Raw genomic sequence first — 22378 nt, 5'->3', positions numbered from 1 at the left:
CCCTAGCACAACATCAAAATGTAGTTCTAAAGAAGATCCAGATGAAAGATGGGGAATGAACAAACAGTCACAATTTTCTTCCTGAACCATTCCTAAGGAAGGAATGAAAAGTTTAGTAGTAACTGGGCATTTGTAATTTTGCTCTCATTAAGAAATTCCAGTTCACCAGAGATACTTACAGCTGTTTCAATCAATTTTCATACACTGTTGATTACAGATATGAAAAAGGAAATAGAGACAATGAAGAGCAGTGTGATTGAAAATTAATTACTGCACAGGAGTGGCTGTAATTCCTGAATTTCATTTTCCTATGCACATTTTTAAAGTTAGGCTCACTTGTATATCAATGCATGAACTTGAAAAGGGAAGGCATTGAAAAAGGGGAAGCAATATTTGAAAGTTTAATCAATATATTTATAAGCTTGATTGTACATTTATGAAAGACTGATGATTTGTAATTTAAAAATTTGTAATTTTTCTAAGCAATAAATGTATCTGACTCTCACCAAGTATAGAAAGTTTGGAAATTCAACATCGGTAACCCTTCTGAGCCAGTCAGAAATATACTGAATATATTCTTGAATCTCTCAATTTCCATGTCATTATACATATAACCAGATATACATAACAACTTATTATGTGTTCAATAACATCTTTTGTGAATGTGGAAGCAGAAACCAGAAATTAGTTTTGAAAATAAACCAGAGGGCTTTAAATCATTTTAATGAACTAGAATCATTTAGCATGTCGTGTCTTACAAGCAGCTTGCCCCAAAACCTGGCAAATAAAGTAGCTCTTACTGGGCATATTCTTGCAATCATTGAGTGAATTTGCTTGGTGCTGCCACTGTTGTCTGTCAATCTCTCTTTGAAGAAGAAGTAGATTTTGGCATCATTGGGATCAGTGCCATCTGGTATGACATGAGCATCTACAAAAATAGGCTCTGAAATGAAAGAGTACCAAAGAGATGAAACCAAAAGCTGCATTGGTATAAGCAATTAATGATTTGACATATACTGACTGCTTCAAGGAAACACGATATATAGAGGTACTGCTCTGGTAGGTCAAGCTATACACTCTGGCCTCCTGTCTGTATATATCATATATCAGTAGGCAAATAGTTTAAAGCTGGCAGCATTATGTCTCTGCTGCCTCATATTTTATCCCACAATGGATTTCTAGAAAAGTGATTCATATGTAGGAGCAGGAGTATTAGTTTACTACAGCAATTCAAAGACTTAGGGGATGAAGAAGGAAGAAACTATTACAGGCACTTCACAGCAAAGATTCATTGAGGCAAAAAGTGAAACTAAGTTTTTAAAAAACTCATTAGGAAATTAACATATAAGGTGCTTTAAAAATACATAAGTAATAGGAACATAACTCCTGGAGTGCAGAGAAGGAGAGAAGGATATACAAAAGCTTGAATAGCGTTTGAATCTGTATCAAAGGTTGATAAATATAATCAAGTGTACATGCAAAACACTGCAAAGGAGCTCTACTGCGAGAGAAAAATAGAATTCTGTAATTGTGAGCATATGATCTCTGAAATACATGTCTACACTTAAGAGGCAAAACACACTAATGCTATTACCAGCATTCTCCCTTACATGCACATTGTGAAATTCAAATGATTATGCACTAGTTTATTGCAATGCTTTATTAGGTAACCACTTCTATTGGTGTTGGCACCTGCAAAACACTTATTTTTGGCAATTTTCTGTGCTAAAATATAAAGAAAAGTGAAGGGAGACCTCAGGAGACCTTCTAATATACGGCAATGTTTTATGCACTAGAGGTGAAGGCACTTCCTTAGAAGTCAGATTTTCTGACAACTTGCTATTCAAAAGGTTTTCATATATTTCCCCTTGAACAGCTTAGTTTAGTCATGATGCAAAACAAGGAATCAGGTGGCTGGCTCCTGCACTGAGTCTTTTAAAGCTCTGTATTGTCTATAGAATGTATTTCCATATATTTCTTCACGGTTACGCTTCATACACTAAATTCAGAAAAGCTCTTTAAAAGACAAGCTCTTTATTTCAGATGGAACAAAGGAAAATCTTGATGAAACACATGAAAAGCCTTGGTAAAACAAAAACCTCTTACCACTCAGCCACTTGGAGTTGTGCTGGTCAGTTCGCACGGCATTCCGCTTGGTCAGGCTCCGAAAAATGGCTGCATCCGTCCCCATGAAATCAATATACATTCCTGAAAAAAGCTCTTCATCTGCAAAGATTTGAAATGGAGGAGTAAAAGTGAATATACTGTTATGGCTTTTGGGAAATATATATTGACTAATCTACTTTTACTTTTAAACTTGTCAACTATTTTTACAGGAGTCTATACAAATAAATACAAGGTAGAGGGAATAGGGTTTCCCTCAGTTTACAATGACATGAACTAAAATGAGAGAGAATCATCAAAGTCTGATCAAAGACTTTTGGGAACTGCATAATTAAATGTCACAGCAGAACTATATAGGTGGAGAACCCTTTTTTGAGATGAATTTAGTTATGGAACATTCAAAGCTAAGGATCACTGGAAAATCAGGCTAGTGTTATAAAAAAGTGTCACATTCAATTTTTTAAAGTACTTAAACAAACTTTTTTGCTAGACAAAATTATTGGGCTGGATTCACTGCTGGAGTAAACTGGCACAACAGCTATTTCAGTTAATGGACTGGTGCCAGCATCCACCAACAGTATTGTTGAGGTTGCCCCAGGCAGCTTTAAGCTGACTTCAGAGCCTAGACAATCTTATTATAGAACTATATTCAGAACGATGTAGAGCAACAATGGTCTCCTTTGATGTGCTCAATTCTGAGTATATGGTCATTATGCATGAACAGAATTAGACATGCAAATTCCTACATTAACAGAGATATGAACGTCCACTCCCTGTGAATGGCAGAAAACTATCCATCAGTCAGATTGTATGTATGTGTTTGTGTGTGTGTGCATAAATATACATATGTGGCCACAAAGATGATCAGAGGGCTGGAGCACTTTCCCTATGAGGACAGGCTGCAAGAGCTGGGGCTTTTCAGCCTGGAGAAGAGAAAGCTCCAAGGAGACCTTAAAGCAGCCTTCCAGTACCTGAAGGGGCCTACGAGAAAGCTGGGGAAGGAATTTTTATAAGGGCAACAGGATGAGGGAAAATGTTATTAAACTGGAAGAGGGTAGGTTCAGACTAAATATCAGGAAGAAGTTCTTTATTGTGAAGCTGGAACAGGTTGCCCAGAGAGGTTATGGATGACCCTTCCCTGGGAGCATTCAAGGCCAGGCTGGATGGAGCTTTGAACATCCTGGCCTAGTGGGAGGTATCTCTGTGTATAGCAGGAGGTTGGAACTAGATGATCTTAAAGGTCCCTTCCAACCCAATCCATTCTATGATTCTATGTAAAATTGTAATTATAATTACATATACTATCATTTTCCACTCCGTGAATAACCAAACAATTTCCACTGACTAATGGCAGTGAAACCCCAGAATACAAAACAGTAGCTAAAATAAACTCTAAGTCTCAGAGTGGGAGTGGTGGCTGAACACATTCCAGTACAGCTGGGTCATTTGATTGATGTTTTTGTCTGAATTCTTGGACAACCCAGAGAGTGTGGTCAAACTGGCAAGAGTCACAGGTTCAGAAGCACTTGAGGCTATTTTTATGGTTGTGTATGTGTATGAGTATGTGCATGTGTGCATCAATATGAAGGACTACTGGGTTATGAGAGAATTAAAACTCTGGAGATTCCATTTTTCAACTGCTGTCTAGAGGCTAGACTGTACCTCTGTAGAGCAGCTAGTAGATATTGCTCCCAATCTCCTGTTATTTTCTTTCCCAGTGAAGACAAGATTTATGCATAGGATGTTTAAACAATACATGTTTGTGCAGCCTTTACCTCCTGAAATATATCAACAGAATGATGTTAGATCTATACTAGTTTATAGCTGATTTTGAATTTGATGCCTCATGGCCTCAAACCATTGGGGCTTTATTTTCACTATGAAATAATTTGGCTGAAAAGAGATTAAGCTTATTGTATTCATGAATCATTAAGTTCAGTCCTATGCACATTCACATCCACATTAATAATAGTGCTACACTATGAAATGTTAATCCTATTACGTATCTACACTATTAGTTATGTCTTAAGCATTCCTAATGTCTGCTTGTTAATTGCGTATCAGATGTCTGCCAGCTCCATTTCCTTTTGGTTAAACTCTTAAATTCCACACAGCACTGCATAGAACAACTTGTTCACATTGCTTCTTTTTGTTACTGGGGGAATAACTCAATTGGAGATGTACATCTGCTATTATAAATATCTCAGAGACATGCACCATGAACATCAATTTTGCCAAGCTTCTTAAAAATACATTTTTTGTGGCTTTGATGTAAAAGTGTCTTTGTACAATGGCAAACTGTAGGAAGTTCAAATTTTGTTGTTATGGTATCACTTTCCTCCTAAGAGTGAATCAGCTTTCCTGCCCTAATCTAGGGTCAGACTTTATGCTAAGGCAGAAGGCTGGCAATGCCTCAAATTGTCAAGAAATTGCAACTATATTTAAAAATGGTTCTTTTGTTGTGGAAGACTTATCCGGTCTGGCAGTATTTTGTATGTTCTTCAACGAGAGGAAGGAATTCCTCGTCCAGAAAAATGTTCAGAGTCCAATGTATGGGCTTGGTCCTGTATTTTAATTCAAGATGCAACTTCCAAAATCTTCCCTTTTCCAGTATGGGCATAGAGAAAAAATTCATTCCAGCTTGAAGTTTTAGAAGTAATCTTTGCAGTAACAGGTACTTCCAAGAGAAAGTACAAATCTCAGTCTGTAGGACTGTTTTGAAAAAGAATGTGACCTTTGTGGAATAATTTAAACTTCACAGATGAATTATGTCATGAAAGACACTTCAAATCCCTGGGAAGGTCTCTTTAGCACATCACTTAGAGATCAAGAAAGATAATGTAAAAATCTACTAAAATGAACAAAGCTACTATTCATATATTGAAAAAAAAAAAGGAAGATCAGCTTACGGTATATACAGTAGTTCAGAAACAATGTATGTTAGTAGATTTTCATAAAATATTGAAGGAATTTATAAATTATATAAATTTATAGATTTAAAGATTCATGTAACACTACCAGAGCAGCTATAAGTAGCTGTGGATTAATCCATCACTGGCTTTGAACAAACATTTTCTTTACACAGCAAGATCACTGAGAAGATAAAGACATAAGTGCAGCCAAGGTTCAGAGGGATCCCTAGGTAGAATTTTCCTGTCTTCTAAAGGTTTTCAGTTCATATCTCTGTGTCTCCTTCACTAAATATATTTGTAATGAGGAATTAAAAACCATATATTTCAAACAGATTATGTAAGACAGAATATATGATATTTTCCTGAAGCTTTATGAGCTTCTAAATTTCAAGGAAATATCTTCATGAATCGGTATGTAACAGCCATTCCAGTGAAATCCAAATGGCAGAAACATCACATTGCTCCTTCCTAAACCTTGGGCAAAATATCCAATATCTGTGTGAATAAAGTTGTCTTTGCTAAAGAAATCCTCAAAAATCTATGCAACTTCCATTTCTCTTCATTGTCAAAAATACAGCAAGGATAAGGTAAATGCTGAAAATGTGGGATTAGAAATTTGGCTTTGGAATTAGAAGTCTACAAATTGTGATGCAATAATGCATGCCAGGTAGAGAGAACCAGTGGTAGGACCAGCATTACCCTGCATCAGGGGTGATAAAAATGGGAAGAGGATCTGATCCTCTTTGTCAGAATAGTGCAAAACATCCAGTAGAAACTGGAAGTGGGGCTGTACTGTTTTACACACTTTTCCTTCTGTCTGCACTGAGCCTTGACTTGAGCTGTACAAAACCTATGTTCCCTCTGAGTTTTCAGTTTGGTTGTCAATTACCAATTGGGGTCATTATTTTTATGGGGGATATCTCACAGTTGCTGAGTACAGTCACTACCAATTCACACGAATAGTTGAGATATGACAGTTGTATCACTTTCTGGTCTTTCCTATGGAAGAAAAATAACAGCACTGGTTGGGTATAAAGCCAACCGAAGAATGAACAGACTTGCAATAGCTAGTGGGCTCTACCACAGGGATGACAACAAAAATGAAAATCAAACTAATTGTGGTCTTCAGGCTTTTTCTTCCCTCACTACTCTGAGTTTTTACAAAGATTAAATGAGACACAAGTGCTGTCTGTGATGAACAGGGTCAGAAAGTATTCAAACAGAAAATGCTAGACGGGGTAATAGAAAGTTGAAACTAAGCCTGGGAAAAAATGTAGAAGCTGGAAAAGGGACAATATATTGTTTTTTGTTTCTCTTTCCCTTTCTCTTAACAGCTTATGTCTGCATTTCATTTGCACATCCATCCTTAGCTTTATGTAAAACTTCTAATGAGGGTGGGCACAAATTTTCTGCCCATCAGCATAGACACAAAGGACTCCTTTTTGGAGGCTGAATCGTGACCAGCTACCAGTCCTCACCATCAATAACCGTACAGAATTAAACCTTAGCATCTTGGAATGCTTTTACTTACTGATCATAACAGATACTGTGTTCACATTTGGGTTGAAAGAGCAGCGTCCCTTCCCTGACTCACACTTGGAGTCAATCTTGAAGATTTGTTCCTGAAATGTAGATTTGTATGTCAATTCTCAACTTGCAGATGAAAGGTTATTTTAACAACATTAATAATGTTCAGTGTTGCTGTGTGCTTTTTCTGCACTATCAGTAATTTAGGCAGATCTGCATCATCTTTATAAAAATATTTTTTCCTTGGCACCCAGTTATTTTCAAGACTTTTGTTACAAATTCAAGACACTGAAACACAAAATTTCCCACCCTAGCTCAATTATGCATTGTAGAGATTGATTGATGTCTACAATAACAACTGTAGAGATTACACCTGTGTTTCCGAAATTATTTTTTGTTCATTTTCTGAATATGTGATGTTAATTATACTAGGCCAATATTTTAATAAAGCAACCAGAAAAATAATAGAAATTATATAAAAATATCTTATGACAACTGTCATTTGTTGATGGTATAAATCATTTGTTCTCTACTGAGCTATCAAACCTTTAAAAAATCCTAAATTACACATATTATCTTCAGTGTCATTTCTTGGGTTATGCACACAGCTCCAGTTCCATAATAATAAGTGATTTATTGATATCTTTTGCTGCATCAGATTTTTTTTTGCTGTTTAGGAATCTTTATGAGGAGCCTTTGTTATGTTTTGTGTGATTCATAAATAGGAAATACAAATTGGCAAAGTCAAAGCAATCAGGACTACAGCTTGAAATGCAAGCAGTCTGAATATTTTTAAGAAACTCCCTCATCTGGGTGCATTTCCTCCTTTTTCAGGTGCCAGCTACACTGAAAAGTGTAGTATGCTCTTGGTACTGATGTTCCTTGAAAAATATTGTGAATAATGACAAAAGAGACAGACCTCCAGCACATCTACTTGCAAGCTACTGTCTACTGCAACAAACAGCATTCTATAACAATCTTAAGATCTTTAATAAAGGTCTGACAGACAAAATTGCAAGGAGAAAGAAAAAAAAAAACAACAACAACAAAACTTAAAATATATCTGCTTCATTAGAAAAAAGTTAAATGAAAAAAACTGCAAAGAAAGGTTTCTGTGATGTAGATGCCAATGCATTCGTATTTGACTGAGAGCAGAAAATCCTTAAATTGTCTTTAATATTTAATGTAAATCTTAGTGAAATGGGAATACCACACAGATCACTGTGCAATCCATCTGCTAGCAGCAAACTGGAGACTACTAACCCAAAATGCTCAGCTACAGGAGGAAGTTTTCATATCCTTTATCCTCTATCTCTCTTTCCCCTCCTGTGTTTTGCCTAATTTAATCATAGAGATCTTATCTATTACTTCTGTAATAAGCTCTCTAAAACAAAAGTTAAATGTAAGTACAAAATTTCTAATATAATCCTGGGTATTTTTTCTCTTGTTGTTTAACTTCTAAATGAATATGCAGCTTGATGATAGTCTATATTTACTATATTTTACCACTATTTACCAATTCAAAATGTTAATTACTGCACTAGTATGCTAGCTTCAGGTTTGCACTTGATTTTCATATATATTAAACTACTTTTTAGTCTATAATTAATTCACATAGTGATGACGTTTGCTTCTCTTTGCATTTACTTCGACATAATATCTTCAGGTGACTACGAGTCATTATCAAAGACCAAAGCAGAGTGCAGAGTGGAAAAAGAAATGAATTATTTTTAAAACTCTGCTTCAAGGAAAAGAGCAACATTCTGTTTCATCAATTTGCTTTTTACAAGGAATCATGTGGAGTTTTGAAAACAAAAGAGGAGAACAGGCCTAGTTCTTATGATTGTTGGCTATGACTCTTAGTGTCATGTTTTGTAACACCTAGAGAAAAACAGATGTGCCTTCTAAAATAGCAATTCTGCACCTGCAAAAACAGCCTTCTGTGCATGGAAAACTACTGATTTCAAGGTGAATTGACAAAAGCAAAGAATGAGTTCTCTCTAGTTCTATCAGCACTGCATAATTCTTCATTCTGCTCTATGCATGCAATTGGTTCAAAAGGAAATTCTTGATTTTAAACTGTTATGCTATTGTTGGCCTATACAGTAAGGGCTTTGAGCATGCGATGCCTACAGTCAAGTGTCTGACAGACTCCAGACGTCTGAAACAGCAGTTTATTTAATCAATAGATCATAGGCATGCAGCTATACAGACAGGCTAAGTGAAGCCAATTCTGCTCTTCCAAGACATGCATCCTTATTTTTAACTTAAGAAATTTAACATCTTGCATCATGGGGAACTCATGTACATGAAGAACTTATGTCATTTTTATCTGACAGAAATCTCATTTACAAAATTCCTGATACAAAGAGATTTAAAGCCCTCTGTGACAGTAGTATTTAAGCTTATAAGATTTACATTAATTAGTGAGGGATCACTTTTAGTGTTTTATGAAATTTTTGAGATTAGGACAGTAGTGCTGAGAAAAGCAAACCTGTTTCAAAATAGAGCAAAAGAAATCACTGCAAACCATAATCTAGAAGGATGGATTTATTCACCCAGTTCTGCTTGCTTGTGCTTTTAAATCCAGGTCTATAAGTCTCTACTCTTAGACAATCTACTAGGACTGAAGGTGCAGTGATTTAGATTATATCCTCTGCCAAGGAGACTGGAGCCAGGTAGTGATCTACCAAAAGTCACTGTGAAAATTCCATGTAAACCTACATTGAAAAACAATCATTTATCCACCCCCAACAAACTCTGTGGTAGTAGTTTCTGGATCTTGGCCAGAATCCTCATACTACTCCCAGTGAAATCAGTGATGAATTTCACAGTGTCTTCCCTAGCAGTAAGCCCAGCTTCAAAGCTGCCCTCACATGGCAAAACTCCAGGTAGCTCTCTGATCTTCCTTTCCAACACATCTGCTTCCATGTAGTACAGGAAAATATACTGTACATCCCTGTGCCTGCAGACATGAATCTGACCCAAAAGCTACTGCGGTGATGGGTCTTGGTTAAGGCTGTTTTTTTCCTCTTTCTGGTTGCTTTATTACCTATTATATTTGCACATAAACAAACATTTTACATGCAAATCATGAAACCTGAACAATTTTACAATATTTATGAAACTTCTGGAACTTTGTATATTTAAAATGCACATTGAAATTGAAAATAGAAAAAATAGAGACTTATGGAGAGAAAATGAGACTTTGGACCCTGGAAGGTTTCACAGTGAAGGAGAAAACTCACTGACTTCATCCTGGCAGGATGTCCTGGGACAAAAATTGTGCCGTAGATCAAAGTTATCTACACTTGGATTGCATCTAAAGGATATTAAACCGATGTCCAGCAAACCCTTATATCCATATAGTTAGTCCACATAAGTGCTTCTTCCAGAAATCAGTAACAACTGGGAACCATAAAAAGCTTTTTATCTAACCGACCATTTCAAATATTTCTTGACAATTCCAACAAACACTAGAAATTAATCCACCAGAAAACATCAAATAGAAAGTAGTATTGTATGTAGTCCAATTTTTGATATGACTGTAGAATTTTAGACAAACATTGTATTTGAATATGGGTTTTAACTACAGTTTGGTTGTTTGATCATAACAGGGCTGTCAGAAAAATATGGACCTTTATTCTTTTTCTGTTTTATGCAGGTAAATTAACCTACTTGGTTCATTAATTTTTGTATTTTCAAATTTTTGTGCTTGCATAACACTAGTGATATCCAGCACAAAATGAGAAGATAAACAGAGACTTACCTCAGACCTGCGTCCCCTGTTGACATACACACACACTGGGCTGAAGGCTCCACTGCCACAGACGTACAGGTGTGTGCGATTGTATGACTGTATCACCCGCACAAAATTTCCACAGCCATGCTGCAGGGATTACAGAATAAACAAAAATGATATTGGCAAATGTTACTGAATATTGGGAAGTCTAGGGAATAGATACAATTCATATTTTTAGTTGCATTATGAGAACAGCTACCGATTTTGCGAGTCTCTGGTTTTGTACATCTGCAAACATTTCCTTTGTTTTCTTGCCATTTTGTCTAGGCTCAGAATCAGACACTGATAGGGCACTATAGAGGAGCAGTTAGAATATTATCTATAATTTCTCCATTTCCACACTTTGATTTTCATTCAAAGACTTCTCCAACGGGAAGAATCAGGGCCATCCACAGGAAGGCAAGAAGTAATCTTAGGAAGTTTCCTTAAGGAAACATCTACAACAGTATCTTCTCTTTCCCTCCACCTCCCAGTTGTTTTTCATTGTTAGTGGGTTTTCAGTTATTTGGATGCAGCATAATTCCTGTGCAACAGGAGGCTGAAACTAAGAAATTATAAAACATTAAAATAGACTTTCTGTCCCTTGGGAAGATGTTAAAGAGATCAGGAGCACGGTGTTCTCCTTGATCCTCCTGCTTGGAAAGAACAGACCAGTTGAATGAATGGCTACAAAGATGCTGTCACGTTCAAGGTTTTGAGTACTGTGATCATAGTCACACCTTTGACAGACCAGGCATGTTGGCATTGGATGGAATGCAACTGACCAGGAGGGGCAAGAATATACTAGGCTGCAATCTGGTTGGGCTCATTGCCAGAGATTTGATTTGATGGGGAAAGGGGATGTACTGCTGTGTGACAGAGAAGAGCCATGGAAAACTCACTTTAGGAAGCAATGAGGAAAAACCTCCAATTTATACCAGAGGAATTTGGGAGCGTTCCTCCAAGAAGGTGACATGACAGATAGCCCAGCTGAAGTCCCTCTACACCAATGCACATAGCATGGAAAATAAGCAGGAGGAGATAGAAATTGTGGTGCAATTGGTAAACTATGACATAAACATAGTTGGATGAATTACATAAGTGTAATACTACAATCAAGAGCTACAAGATTTTTAGAAGGAATGGGCAGGGCAAGAGGTGCAGGGGAGTTGCTATCTAGATAGATAGTGAAAAGCTGCCTCAGAGAAATAGCCATGACCAGGCTGAAAGCTGATGGGTTAAAATTAGGGACCAGTCCAATAAAGGTCATCTCATCTGGTGGTCGGGTTCTACTATACGTCACCTAAGGGTGACCAGGTGGAGCCTGTTAATGAGGCATCCTTCACACTTCAGCTACAAGAGGCATCACACTCACAGGCTCTTGTTCTGATAGAGGATTTCAACTACCTGGACATTTGTTGGGAAAACAATCCCACAGACTACTGAAATGTGCTGAAGATAACTTACTGATCCAGGTATTGGACAGACCAACTAGAGGTGAAGCATTACTGGATCTGCTGTTTACCATTGCAGAGGAGATCATTAAAGAGGTTAAGATTGGAGGTAGTCTGAGCTGCAGTAACTATGCGTTCATTGAGTTCCTGATTTTGAGGAATATGGATATTAGACCTGGGGAGCTGTGTGAAATATAACAAGAAGGAAGCGTAGAAGTACATTGGTCAGAAAAGACTGGCCAAGGAGAGTATATCTCGTCTGATAAATGAGAAAGGTGAATTGACTACAACAGACATGGAGGAGCCTGTGGTAGTCAACAAGTTTTTTGCCTCAGTCTTCACTGGTAGTCAGGCTTCCCTTATCTCTCATGTCCACAAACCTCTAGGCAGGGGCCAGAGGAGCAAAATTCCTCTCACTGTAAAGGCAGAGCAAGTTCGAGATTGCCTAATGAGTCTGAATGTGCACAAGTCAATGGGGCTAGATGACATGCATCACAGAGTCTTGAAGAACTGGCTGTGTTTGACAAGCTGCTCTCCATCCTATTTGAAAAGTTGTGGCTGTCAAGTGAAGCATTCGGTGATTAAAAAATGGAAACATTAGGCTCATTTTTAGGAAAGAGGGAAAGGAAGACCTGAGGACCTACTGGGGAGTTGAAACTAGATAATTTTCAAGGTCTCTTCCAATCTAAGACATTGTATGATTCTGTGATAATTAAAGAACATAGAAAGCCCAGATCTCAGTATTATTGTAAACAATTTATTTCCAAATGATCAGAATTCTGAACAACACATTACATAACTAAGTTTGCAATGAATTGTTGCTTCATTTTGAAGATCAATCAGAATAACATCTTCAAATCAGCAGGAAAATTGAAACAGACTGTTAAGTGCCACACAGTTTCACACTATCAGTTCTACAATTTTCTCTTTCCAACATACCCTTTTATTCTCTTGCTCTTCCCTTTTACACTGTCATCCACTGTTAATGCACTCTGGACTAAAAATACTTTTTTCTTGAATACTTTCTAACTGAGATCTCAGACTTGCCTTCATATTCAATCATCCAAATCTTCATCAAAGACAGTGAGAATCACACTGTGTTTTTTGAGCATAGGATTGGAAACAGTCATCAATCATCTTCATGAAAATCTGTAGAATTAATCCTTGTTCAAACAATTCATTTACACTTAAAGCCATTCACATTTCTGGTTCAGTAGAAGCTGGCACTCTACAAGAATGTCTGAAAATTTGTGCATAATTGTAAACAGTTCAGCGTTCTCAGTTTCTCTGCAGGGAAAACTGCGTGCCCTCAGTGAAGTGCTTGCTCTAGTTATATCAGAAAGATCCTTTAACCTGGTCAAAATTTATTATTTCTCTATTGTGAGGGTTGTTCCTAAAAGTTTCCATTCTCTCATATCTTACAATCTTAGTTTGGCTCAAAAGAGGCTTTAGTAGCTTTAGCTTTTTTACCTTGCTATTGAAAATAGGTTTCTCTCAGCAATACAACCAATCCAAATTATGCATGTGAAAAGGGAAAAAGGAGAAGTGAAGGTATAGCACCAGCTTATGTATGCCAGAGTGCAAACTGATGCTTTCTTTTCTTGCTGTTTGCAAAAAGTTTTTGCAGAAGAGCCCTAGAAAAGAGTACATTCTGTGAAACCTCAGAAGAAAAGTCCTCAGGGAGCAGGATAAGGAGCCAATGGCTAGATAAACAGTACTGGGATGGGGTACTTTGCACCGATTGCATGCCATGCACTTTCAGAAGTATTTATGGCAAAAACGCAACGGTGGTTAGATGAATTAAGGATTTCATTAAGGACAGCCTTCTGAGGTTGCATCTGAAACACAGTGTATTTTCATGTGTCTTCTCCTATGATTTATGGACAAGTAACAGAAGTTGGCTCAACATTAACATTATCATGTTTTAATGTTCTCAGGCAGGAAGTCTATTTTATGATCTTCTGTGAGCTTTTGCCCATTTCTCCATTGCTGACCTACTGAAGTTCAATTGCATTCTGCTGTGTGATTCAACTGAGTACTGCACTGCACTGTGGCTCCACAATCCATCAAGAGATTATTGTTTTAGAAAATACTGTATAGAACTATTCTTCAGAAACTTTTTTTATTTTTTCTTGTGATGATATAACTTCTTGCTTCTAAGTTATCTGAGTCTGAGGTGACATGAAATAGTTGTTCTTAGGACGGCTGTTTGTCAAAGCTGGTAGTTAAGCTCTATATATTCACATATCACTCATTCTTCACTTGGAACTGATACCAATACTCACTCAATAACAGTCTGGTGAATTGTGTTACTGTCAGTATCTATGTCCTATGATCTCATTACAGTAAATGGAGAGAAATAGATGTCAGCCTAAATTAAGCATCCAAGTTATCTTGGTGAGCTTACTATTTGGAGGTGACAATTTCATTTTAGTAATAAAAAAGAAAATGCATACATCAATGTTTGTCTAATGGTAGTGGAAATGAACCCTCCCCTAACCACCTTTGAAAATAATTTGCTGTCTGATTAAAGTCCTTTACTGTCTGTTTCTCTTTTCTCTTTTGATAATTGCAATTCTCTGATAAGCCAAATGCTATCATGCTTTGACTTCTGAATTCATTCTCTGCTTCTCCTACTCTTATCAGGAATGAAATACACAAGAACTCTGTTCAAAGTGCACTATAAATTTCAAGTTGCAAAGACTCATTCAGATCTGGGTTCTCTTTTTCTCATTATTTCAGTGAGCTTTCAATAAGCTACATCACTGATTTGGGAACTATTTTTCAGAACTGTATACATATATATGGTACTGAAATTCTGAGGAAATTTATTAAGAAAAATTAGGTAAGCTTCAATTTTTGGAACTTCTCTAGCTGTAGATCACTATAGTGAATTACTAAGTACCGTTTTAAAGAAACTGTATTACAGCTACAGTTCAGCAAGACAACCTTTTGGCACCTACACCAGCTGTTGCAATAAATTTAAATATAAAAAGCAAAAAACACCACCATATTTTTCTTACAAAACAGATTCATCAGAATTATTGTAACATTGCAAGTCATGCATGTAGGTTTAATTAACAATAATAAAATGTAACTATAATAAATAAAGATGTTAGATTACATAGAAACTTGACTTTCTGTATTTTTTTTCTACAACTTATCTTTCTTTAGTCAACAAAATCTACAGCTTTGTCTATAAAATCATAGAATCATAGAATCTTAGAACGGTCTGGGTTGAAAAGGACCTTAAAGATCATCTATTTTCAACCCCCCTGATATATGTAGGGTCGCCAACCATCAGACCAGGCTACCCAGAGCCACATCCAGCCTGGCCTTGAATGCTTCCAGGGATGGGGCATGCACAACCTCCTTGGGCAACCTGTTCCCAACCTGTATGAAAAACTTCCTCCTAATACCTAACCTAAACCTCCCCTCTTAGTTTAAAACCATCCCCCCCTTGTCCTATTAGTGTTATGGACTGTAAGATGAAATCTCTTCAGGAGGATAACTGTGTTCAAATAGAACTCTACCAAAGAGAGGGTCTGCTATATTGTACTGCTGTATTTTTCAGAATTGTTCATTTCTACCTATTTTCTATAAAGGGAGCAATGGAAAAGTATCATCCAATGTAGGTGCTTTAGAAAGTGTCTGCATGTAGATGGGAGAATAATCAACTGCAACACAAAATAAATCAACATAACTTCTCCATAGTGTGTGTTTCAAATGATTCCAGAGACCATCTTTACCTCTCCTAGTAAAGCACACTAGTTTTTTTATCAATTTGTCAAAATCTGAAGGTGCATTCTGTTTACATAGCCTGGCTCTTCATAATTCCTGTTTGTCATTTAGCCTGCAGAGAATTAAAAATGCAAAATAAACACTTATTTCATTTTGCTTTTGGCTGCAGTTGAGCTGCTCTGACTTGCCAAGAATATAACTTGTAAAAATGTAAAAAAGTGTATGTATGTGGATATGTATGTAGAGTATAACTTACTGTAGGGTCTTTGCCAGCCATTTTGCACTCTTCAACCTTGTTTGCTGATGCTGGCCACCAAATCTGTAAGGAAAAAAATAAAATTAAATAACATAATTATTACATAATTTATTTTTTAAATAACAAAGAAAAAAATATTAAGTTGCAGAATTTACATTAATAAGTTAATACTTTGGATATTTTTTACACTTTGATTAGAAGATTTTTCACCTATAAGTAATTTCTGTCTCAGAAGGCGGTAAATGAAATAAAGACTCAGGTCTTTGGCTGGTAAAAGTTACAATTATATATTAAATTAATTAAGTTATAATTAAGCTATACGTTAACAAGTTAAGTTATAAGTTAATCAATTTATGTATTTTTCCTCTAAATAAGTAAGATTCTTCATCATCATCATCATCATCCTTTTTTTTTTTTTACTTTATTGAACTTCTATAAATTGTTAACAGTGAAAACTTGAAGTCAAAAACACAGTAAAAACAACTCTTGTCAGAATTATTAATTTTTATCAGTAAAGGTTTGCATATCTTATCCTGATTAAAAACTTAAGATTTCTGGTTGATTTCTTGGTTTCTTTTCAAGATTTCCTGCAACACAGATAGCATTTTGACAAACATCACTATGTCTGAATATTTATCTGAGCTATACTCAAACTCTTATGAGCATCTTCTGTTATTTATCTTGATTTTGGTGTAGAAAAGACATCCCTTAGAAATTTCCATCTGTAAATTTAATAAGTAACATGATCTGATAACATTTAGCCTCAAGATAACATAAATAATAGCATTAAAATTTCTCTCTACATGTAAACATATATATTAATATACATATGTTATGCAGAGAGTTACAAGTTCATACCTGTATATATATATATATATATATATATATATATATATATATATATATAGTGCTTCAAAATAGCATAAAATTAATAAAGTGAATTTGTTATAACAGTAAATCAACTAGAGAAAGAATGTGTGGAACTGCAGAGACTGTTTATGAGCACGATATTGGGTGATCACAATCACTGCCAGAAAACATTGGGTATTTTGCTTCTTTCTGATTTTCAGAAATTTTATTTTGGGCTTTCAATGTCTAGATTGACCGTTGAAATATTTCATAGTGCTATAATGCAGAATTTATGCCATAAAAGCCTTTGTACCTTACAAACTGTGAACAAAGTCAGAAGCAACCTGTTAAGAGTATGCAGTGTATGACATGACCCCTTCCAGACCAGGCTGGCAGAATCACTGTGAGACCTAAACTAGTAAGAAGGCCACAGCAGCCACTTCTAACCAAAGTAGGTATCTCCATTACAGATGTTTATTTCCATACCAGCAAAAGGAAGATAAACATACCAACACGCAAATGAGATTCAATTTAAATGTGTAAGGTAGAGAGTCAGTCAGATCAAACTCCCCACACAGTCATTTCAGGTAGACAGGAGTGTACAGAGGGTGATTCAGAGCAAAGCCTAATTCAAGTGCTCTTGAATCACCCTTCAGTAGGGCCTCCTATCTCTCTGCTGACACAATAAAGCCTTGACTCTTAAATATCAAACTTCCCTACCCCAACTTGGATCTCTGCCTTTTAACAGCCCTGAAGCTCAGTAATAAAGCCCATAGATTAATTTGGTATAACGAAGTATGTAGGATACATTTTAAGGTGCTGTTGTAGGTGTAATAACCTGAAGATAGGTGAGGCAAAGTCTGTAGAGAAGTAATTTCTCAACAGTCCACTTTATGGGCACACAGATATTTCTGCAGGCTGCTTATTTTAAAAGCAGAAAAGCCGGATTTGATTTACCTCTGGAAATAAAAAAAGGAGTCTCAAAATGTTTCACTATTAATTTGATTCCTTTAATAAAAACAGTGCCTAGTACAGGCTGGGGAGTTGTGACATAGAGCACAGAAAATGGAATCTCAGCAAGTGAGAGAAATATCCACAAAAGGAGTGAGATGAAGGTCCCACTGTCCAAAAAACACCAAGCTGGTGGTGTCTCAGCTATCCAGTTGAAGGCTAAGGTCCAACACAGCCATAACAAAGGCTGAAAAACAGTTCAGAGACTAAGTTTCAGTGTGAAAAACAGAAACAAACATAGCTGCAGGTTAAAGTCAGCTCTGTTCCCGTTGCTGTTTCCCTTTGGCCTGAAAATGATAGCACACACCATATTCTTCCTCGCAGTCTCTTTCCTTCTTTCTTTTTTTTTTCAAAGTGCATCTCTGAATTATCTTAAATCTTCAAGAGGAATGGAAACTATCAATCCATATAAGCTTTCCTTATGGGGCCAAGCCATGCTGAATGTCACTTCAAAACAAGTTAATAGTTGAAAACAATGGCTGAGGAGCAGCTGTACTAGCAGCTTGTTCATCTTGCATTATACATAAAACAAGTGCTAACAGTTCAGTAAGGTGTGGGCCTGGACTTCTGCCTACTGCAAACTAATGAATTACACATTTTTTGTCTTAAAAAGAAATGCATACAGTAAGGAAATCTTGGATTCTCAAAATAAATACTTACACTAAGAGGGTCCTGGCTTATATTATTGATATTCAAAGACAGAATGTGGTCTTTGCTGCCCACATAGATCCGATCCTGATCTTCATCCATTAATAATATCCTGTAATCCAGAGGACTGTGTGATATTCTGTGATATTCAGAGGTCTTAGTCCCTTGAAGCTCTGAAATAGTAAAGATAGGAAGTTTGCAAGTATGTTCAGTTGCCATTATCACTTCAAAACTGCAACACTTTTTAAATAAAAAAATCTTTGAACTCAACTAAGGCCAACAAAAGAAGAAAAACCTTTATCAGACATGTAGTAATAATACAATGGTTTAAATGCAATTCCCGGTTTGAATGCAAATTTTTCATATACTAAGTAACTACACATAGCTCATAAAAATCTAGTATTGCTGTTATTCAGTCATGTAATGAGTCTTTATTTTAATGGGCACAATTATTTACAGCTTTGGTTTTTAAGGAAGATCATATATTAAATTAATCAGTATTTTCAATCCATTTTGAAATTTATGACAGCACAGAATCCAAAAGTCAATACTATGCGAGAACAGTTTATTTGATATTCCTGACTGGGCTTCATTGACAATAGATTTTTGTTGTTTCCAAAGTCAATTTTTTTTCAGATTCATCACCATTCATGGGTTATTAAAAAAAAAAAAAGGTTGAAAAATATAAAAATATTTGATCAAGCCTAGATATGTTCATTTATTATGTTGTTTGCTTATTGGATTTGACCAAACTATCCAGAATATAGAACTAGTTCTTTTGTTGTTGTTGTTTTATTGCTTCACTTAAAACTTTCTTCAAGGAACTGAAGTGAAAAACATCCTTTGATCTCAGCAGTGCAGGATCAGGCCTGTTTCAGAAATAACACAAACATTTGTAATGTAAGTATTACTTGCTGTCCTTGAAAAAGATCAGTCTTCCTGTTTTTGCTTGGCCAACATATTTTGGCCTCCATTCAGATTAATTTTCTTCTCACTAATAATAGAAGGGATATTTCTCAAAAATTGATAATGGAAAACAACCAAAACTTTTATCAATTTTCTTGTATTTAAATGTTTGACATATTATTATGATGTGATCAGGGATATGTTCCCTCTGACTTTAACAGGGTGGCAAATACAGAATACAGAATACAGATGAGGTCTTCCTAAATTCATGGATCAGGCACTCAGCCCACATCTTATAAACAGTATATAAATTGAAAATAAGACTTGTCTCTGTTTCTAAGGCCTGTGGTTTTTTTTCGTTTTTGTGTTTGTTTTTCCCCTAACCCAAAATCAAGGTTTTTGTTCTAGCATCTTCTACAGATAAGGGTAGATAATTTATCAGAAATTAGCATATTAGATTTTCAGATGACTAGATTAATGTGGGCCAATAATATTTTGGAAAGCAAAACTCTCAAAACAAAAAATATTTCTGGATATTTACTCCACATTAAAAATAAAAAGGTCAGTAAATATATACTTCCTGCAAAACATATTTAGCTAGAAGTACATGTTTTTTCTTGGAGAGGAATTTTTGACAGGTTGGATACAACACAAAGGCAAACTCTGCAGTCCTGAAGAGGACTGAGCTATCTCTTTACTATAGAACTAATGATTGAAAGAACTCTTAACAGAATATGATTTTTATTGATAAATATGATACATAACCCTACTTAATTTTTGTATTGATTATTACATAGCTTCACAGAAAGATGAAAAATACCTTTGATGACTGAAAGATATGATGCTTTGATTGACTTAGACATGATAGCTTTCAAGAGCAAATGGTTTCCTACATGCCTTTATTTACGGCAATATTAAAAAGATCATTAATATTTCTATGTCACGTTTTGCTCAGCAAAAGTTAAACATTCAGTCAAGACACAGACCTACAGGCTGTGCTTTAAGAGTTTAAAATGAAACTGTAGTCATTAAATGCATATGAAAATTGACCATATAATTTTCAGAAATCTGTCTTCAGTCATTGAAAAATCAATTGTCTTACTCAATTTAAAAAATGTCTTTATGTAAACATTTAGTTGAGACTTTCAAAAGCACCTGGGAGACTCATTCATACTGCCATTAAATTTCAGGCCCTTTACTCCCTCTAAAATTCTCAGACTGACCTTTCGTAACATGTCTGAGAAGCTACTGCTCACCCTCTTTCCTGGGCGGGTTATTAACTTTACTGTAATGTCTGGCAGCTCTAACGTGAAATTGAACCATCTCATAACTGTATACTTGATATGCTAGAAAAGCACAGACAAACTGGGAAAGGCAGCAGTTTCCAGCACAACGTTGTGTGAATGTGAGCATATTGATTGCACTATGTAATGTCCTCCCTTGTAGCTTCAGTTAGAATAAACGGAATATTGAGTAAACCATGACTGACATGCAAATAGTAACAGATGCTTATTTTCCATAACTGCTACTTACAGAAACCCACTACTTTCCTGGATTTTTTAGCCTCTTTGTAAAGATAATTTTCTTTCTAAGGCATCTGAAGGGTACTTTGTTTCCATGAAGTTGCTGATAAGGGGAACACCTTATGACATGCCACTGGCTTATGAAGACTCAATGCCATGTCTATGACGGAAGGTAAACCCTTGAATTCAATAGAATACTGCCCTAAAATAAAGACTCTTGTGATTTATTACCTCTATTTCTTTCAGAGCTGAAGCTTATAGTTCATTGCCTAATAGAGGCCCCAATCAAGTGGGGAGGAAATTTATAATCTATAATTATTTTCTTTTCACTTAGCAAAATTTACCATGCAATCATCTACGGATGATGATAATAATTATTTTTAAATTCAATATCTAGATGCTGTTAATTAGAAAGTGCAGTGGCTTAAAAAATGCTGTAAGGCCTTCCCTTTTGTAAGATTTTGGAAAAAATGAGTTAAATATTTAGAGTTTTTTTGAAACATTTTATTCCCAGCTTTGTGAATTTACCTAGACATTCAAGGCAGTGAAGTCTCTAAGGAGAATAATGTCACAGACAGATCCTTGTGAATATTAATATTTTTCTATGGCAATCAAAGGGAAGATAATAATATATTATACATGCAAATAACTGCCATTACTTATGATGCAAGAATAACCTTTGTCCATCCTTCCTCACAGGTCAGTGAACTTGGCTTTGGTTTTCCTAGGATGATAATACCAATAACAAGTTGATTCCTACTATTAGAAATATGATATGGTTGAACAGCTCTTCTCTTTTGAGGAAAAACAAAAGCATCGATGAACTTTCTCCCCACAACTACTATTATTGAACTGCACTTTCTGGAGCTCCCAGTGACCAGGAGTTTTCTGTGTGCACAGAGTACAGCTTACTGAAAATTCGATTAGCACTCTTTAATTATCCTTCTAACCCACCACATAGAAGTTAATACAAATATTATGGAGAAAATGACTTGCTCTTGCAGAAGGAAAATATATATATTTGTGCTGTATCTATTGTTAACATCACAAAAGCCTTCGTAATGCTAAAAACACACTGTGAACAAAGGAAATTACAGCTATCAGAGACTGGAAATCCAGGAATATGGAGATATCTCCTTCCACAGACAAACACAGTCTGTTATACCTGAACTATCCAAACTGCACGTGTACTTATGGTTCACTTATCAGGCAGTCCTCTGAATGCCACATTTCATTACTTGACATGACCCTTCTAGCACTTCTTATTTCACATTCACTGGTGTTTAAAAACATAACCTGACCTTCCTAATGTAAGGGATATAATAATCCCCAATGTGTAAAATAAAACAAACCTTAATGTGACTTCATCAGTATAAATCCTATACTAATATGGATGTTTGATGCATACACTACTAAAACTAATGCAATATTTAGTGACACCTTCCTATGCAACCAACCCCAGTCCATGTCCAAGGCACTGAGTTTATCCACAGATAAGATTTGGATGGGTGATCAGAGAGTGCATGTCAGTTTCTCAGTGTTCAACTGTCTGTGGGTTTCCAGGCTGGCACAGTTTCTTTGAGCCAATCTAGGATGATCTATCAAGCTTTTAATTTAGGATCCCCTGTGGTAAAGTACAAGAAATA

At 35.9% G+C, this 22378-nt stretch overlaps 1 protein-coding gene across 1 annotated transcript in view; it reads right to left on the bottom strand.

Moving 5' to 3' along the window:
- The window catches only part of SEMA3C (semaphorin 3C), a 51216-nt gene extending 32730 nt beyond the window's left edge, over positions 1-18486 (bottom strand). Inside the window, exons 1-6 of the mRNA XM_010728898.3 lie at positions 18316-18486; positions 15796-15858; positions 10333-10452; positions 6568-6658; positions 2107-2226; positions 801-943 (exon numbers count right to left, since the gene is read on the bottom strand). Coding sequence (XP_010727200.2) covers positions 801-943; positions 2107-2226; positions 6568-6658; positions 10333-10452; positions 15796-15858; positions 18316-18405 — 627 coding nt within the window. The 5' untranslated portion in view covers positions 18406-18486. The remainder of the gene's footprint in view (positions 1-800; positions 944-2106; positions 2227-6567; positions 6659-10332; positions 10453-15795; positions 15859-18315) is intronic.
- Between the last annotated feature and the right edge of the window lie 3892 nt (positions 18487-22378).

Source organism: Meleagris gallopavo, chromosome 1, assembly GCF_000146605.3.
Source record: "Meleagris gallopavo isolate NT-WF06-2002-E0010 breed Aviagen turkey brand Nicholas breeding stock chromosome 1, Turkey_5.1, whole genome shotgun sequence".
Classification (NCBI taxonomy): domain Eukaryota; kingdom Metazoa; phylum Chordata; class Aves; order Galliformes; family Phasianidae; genus Meleagris; species Meleagris gallopavo.
This window is presented reverse-complemented; position numbering and strand designations above follow the sequence as displayed.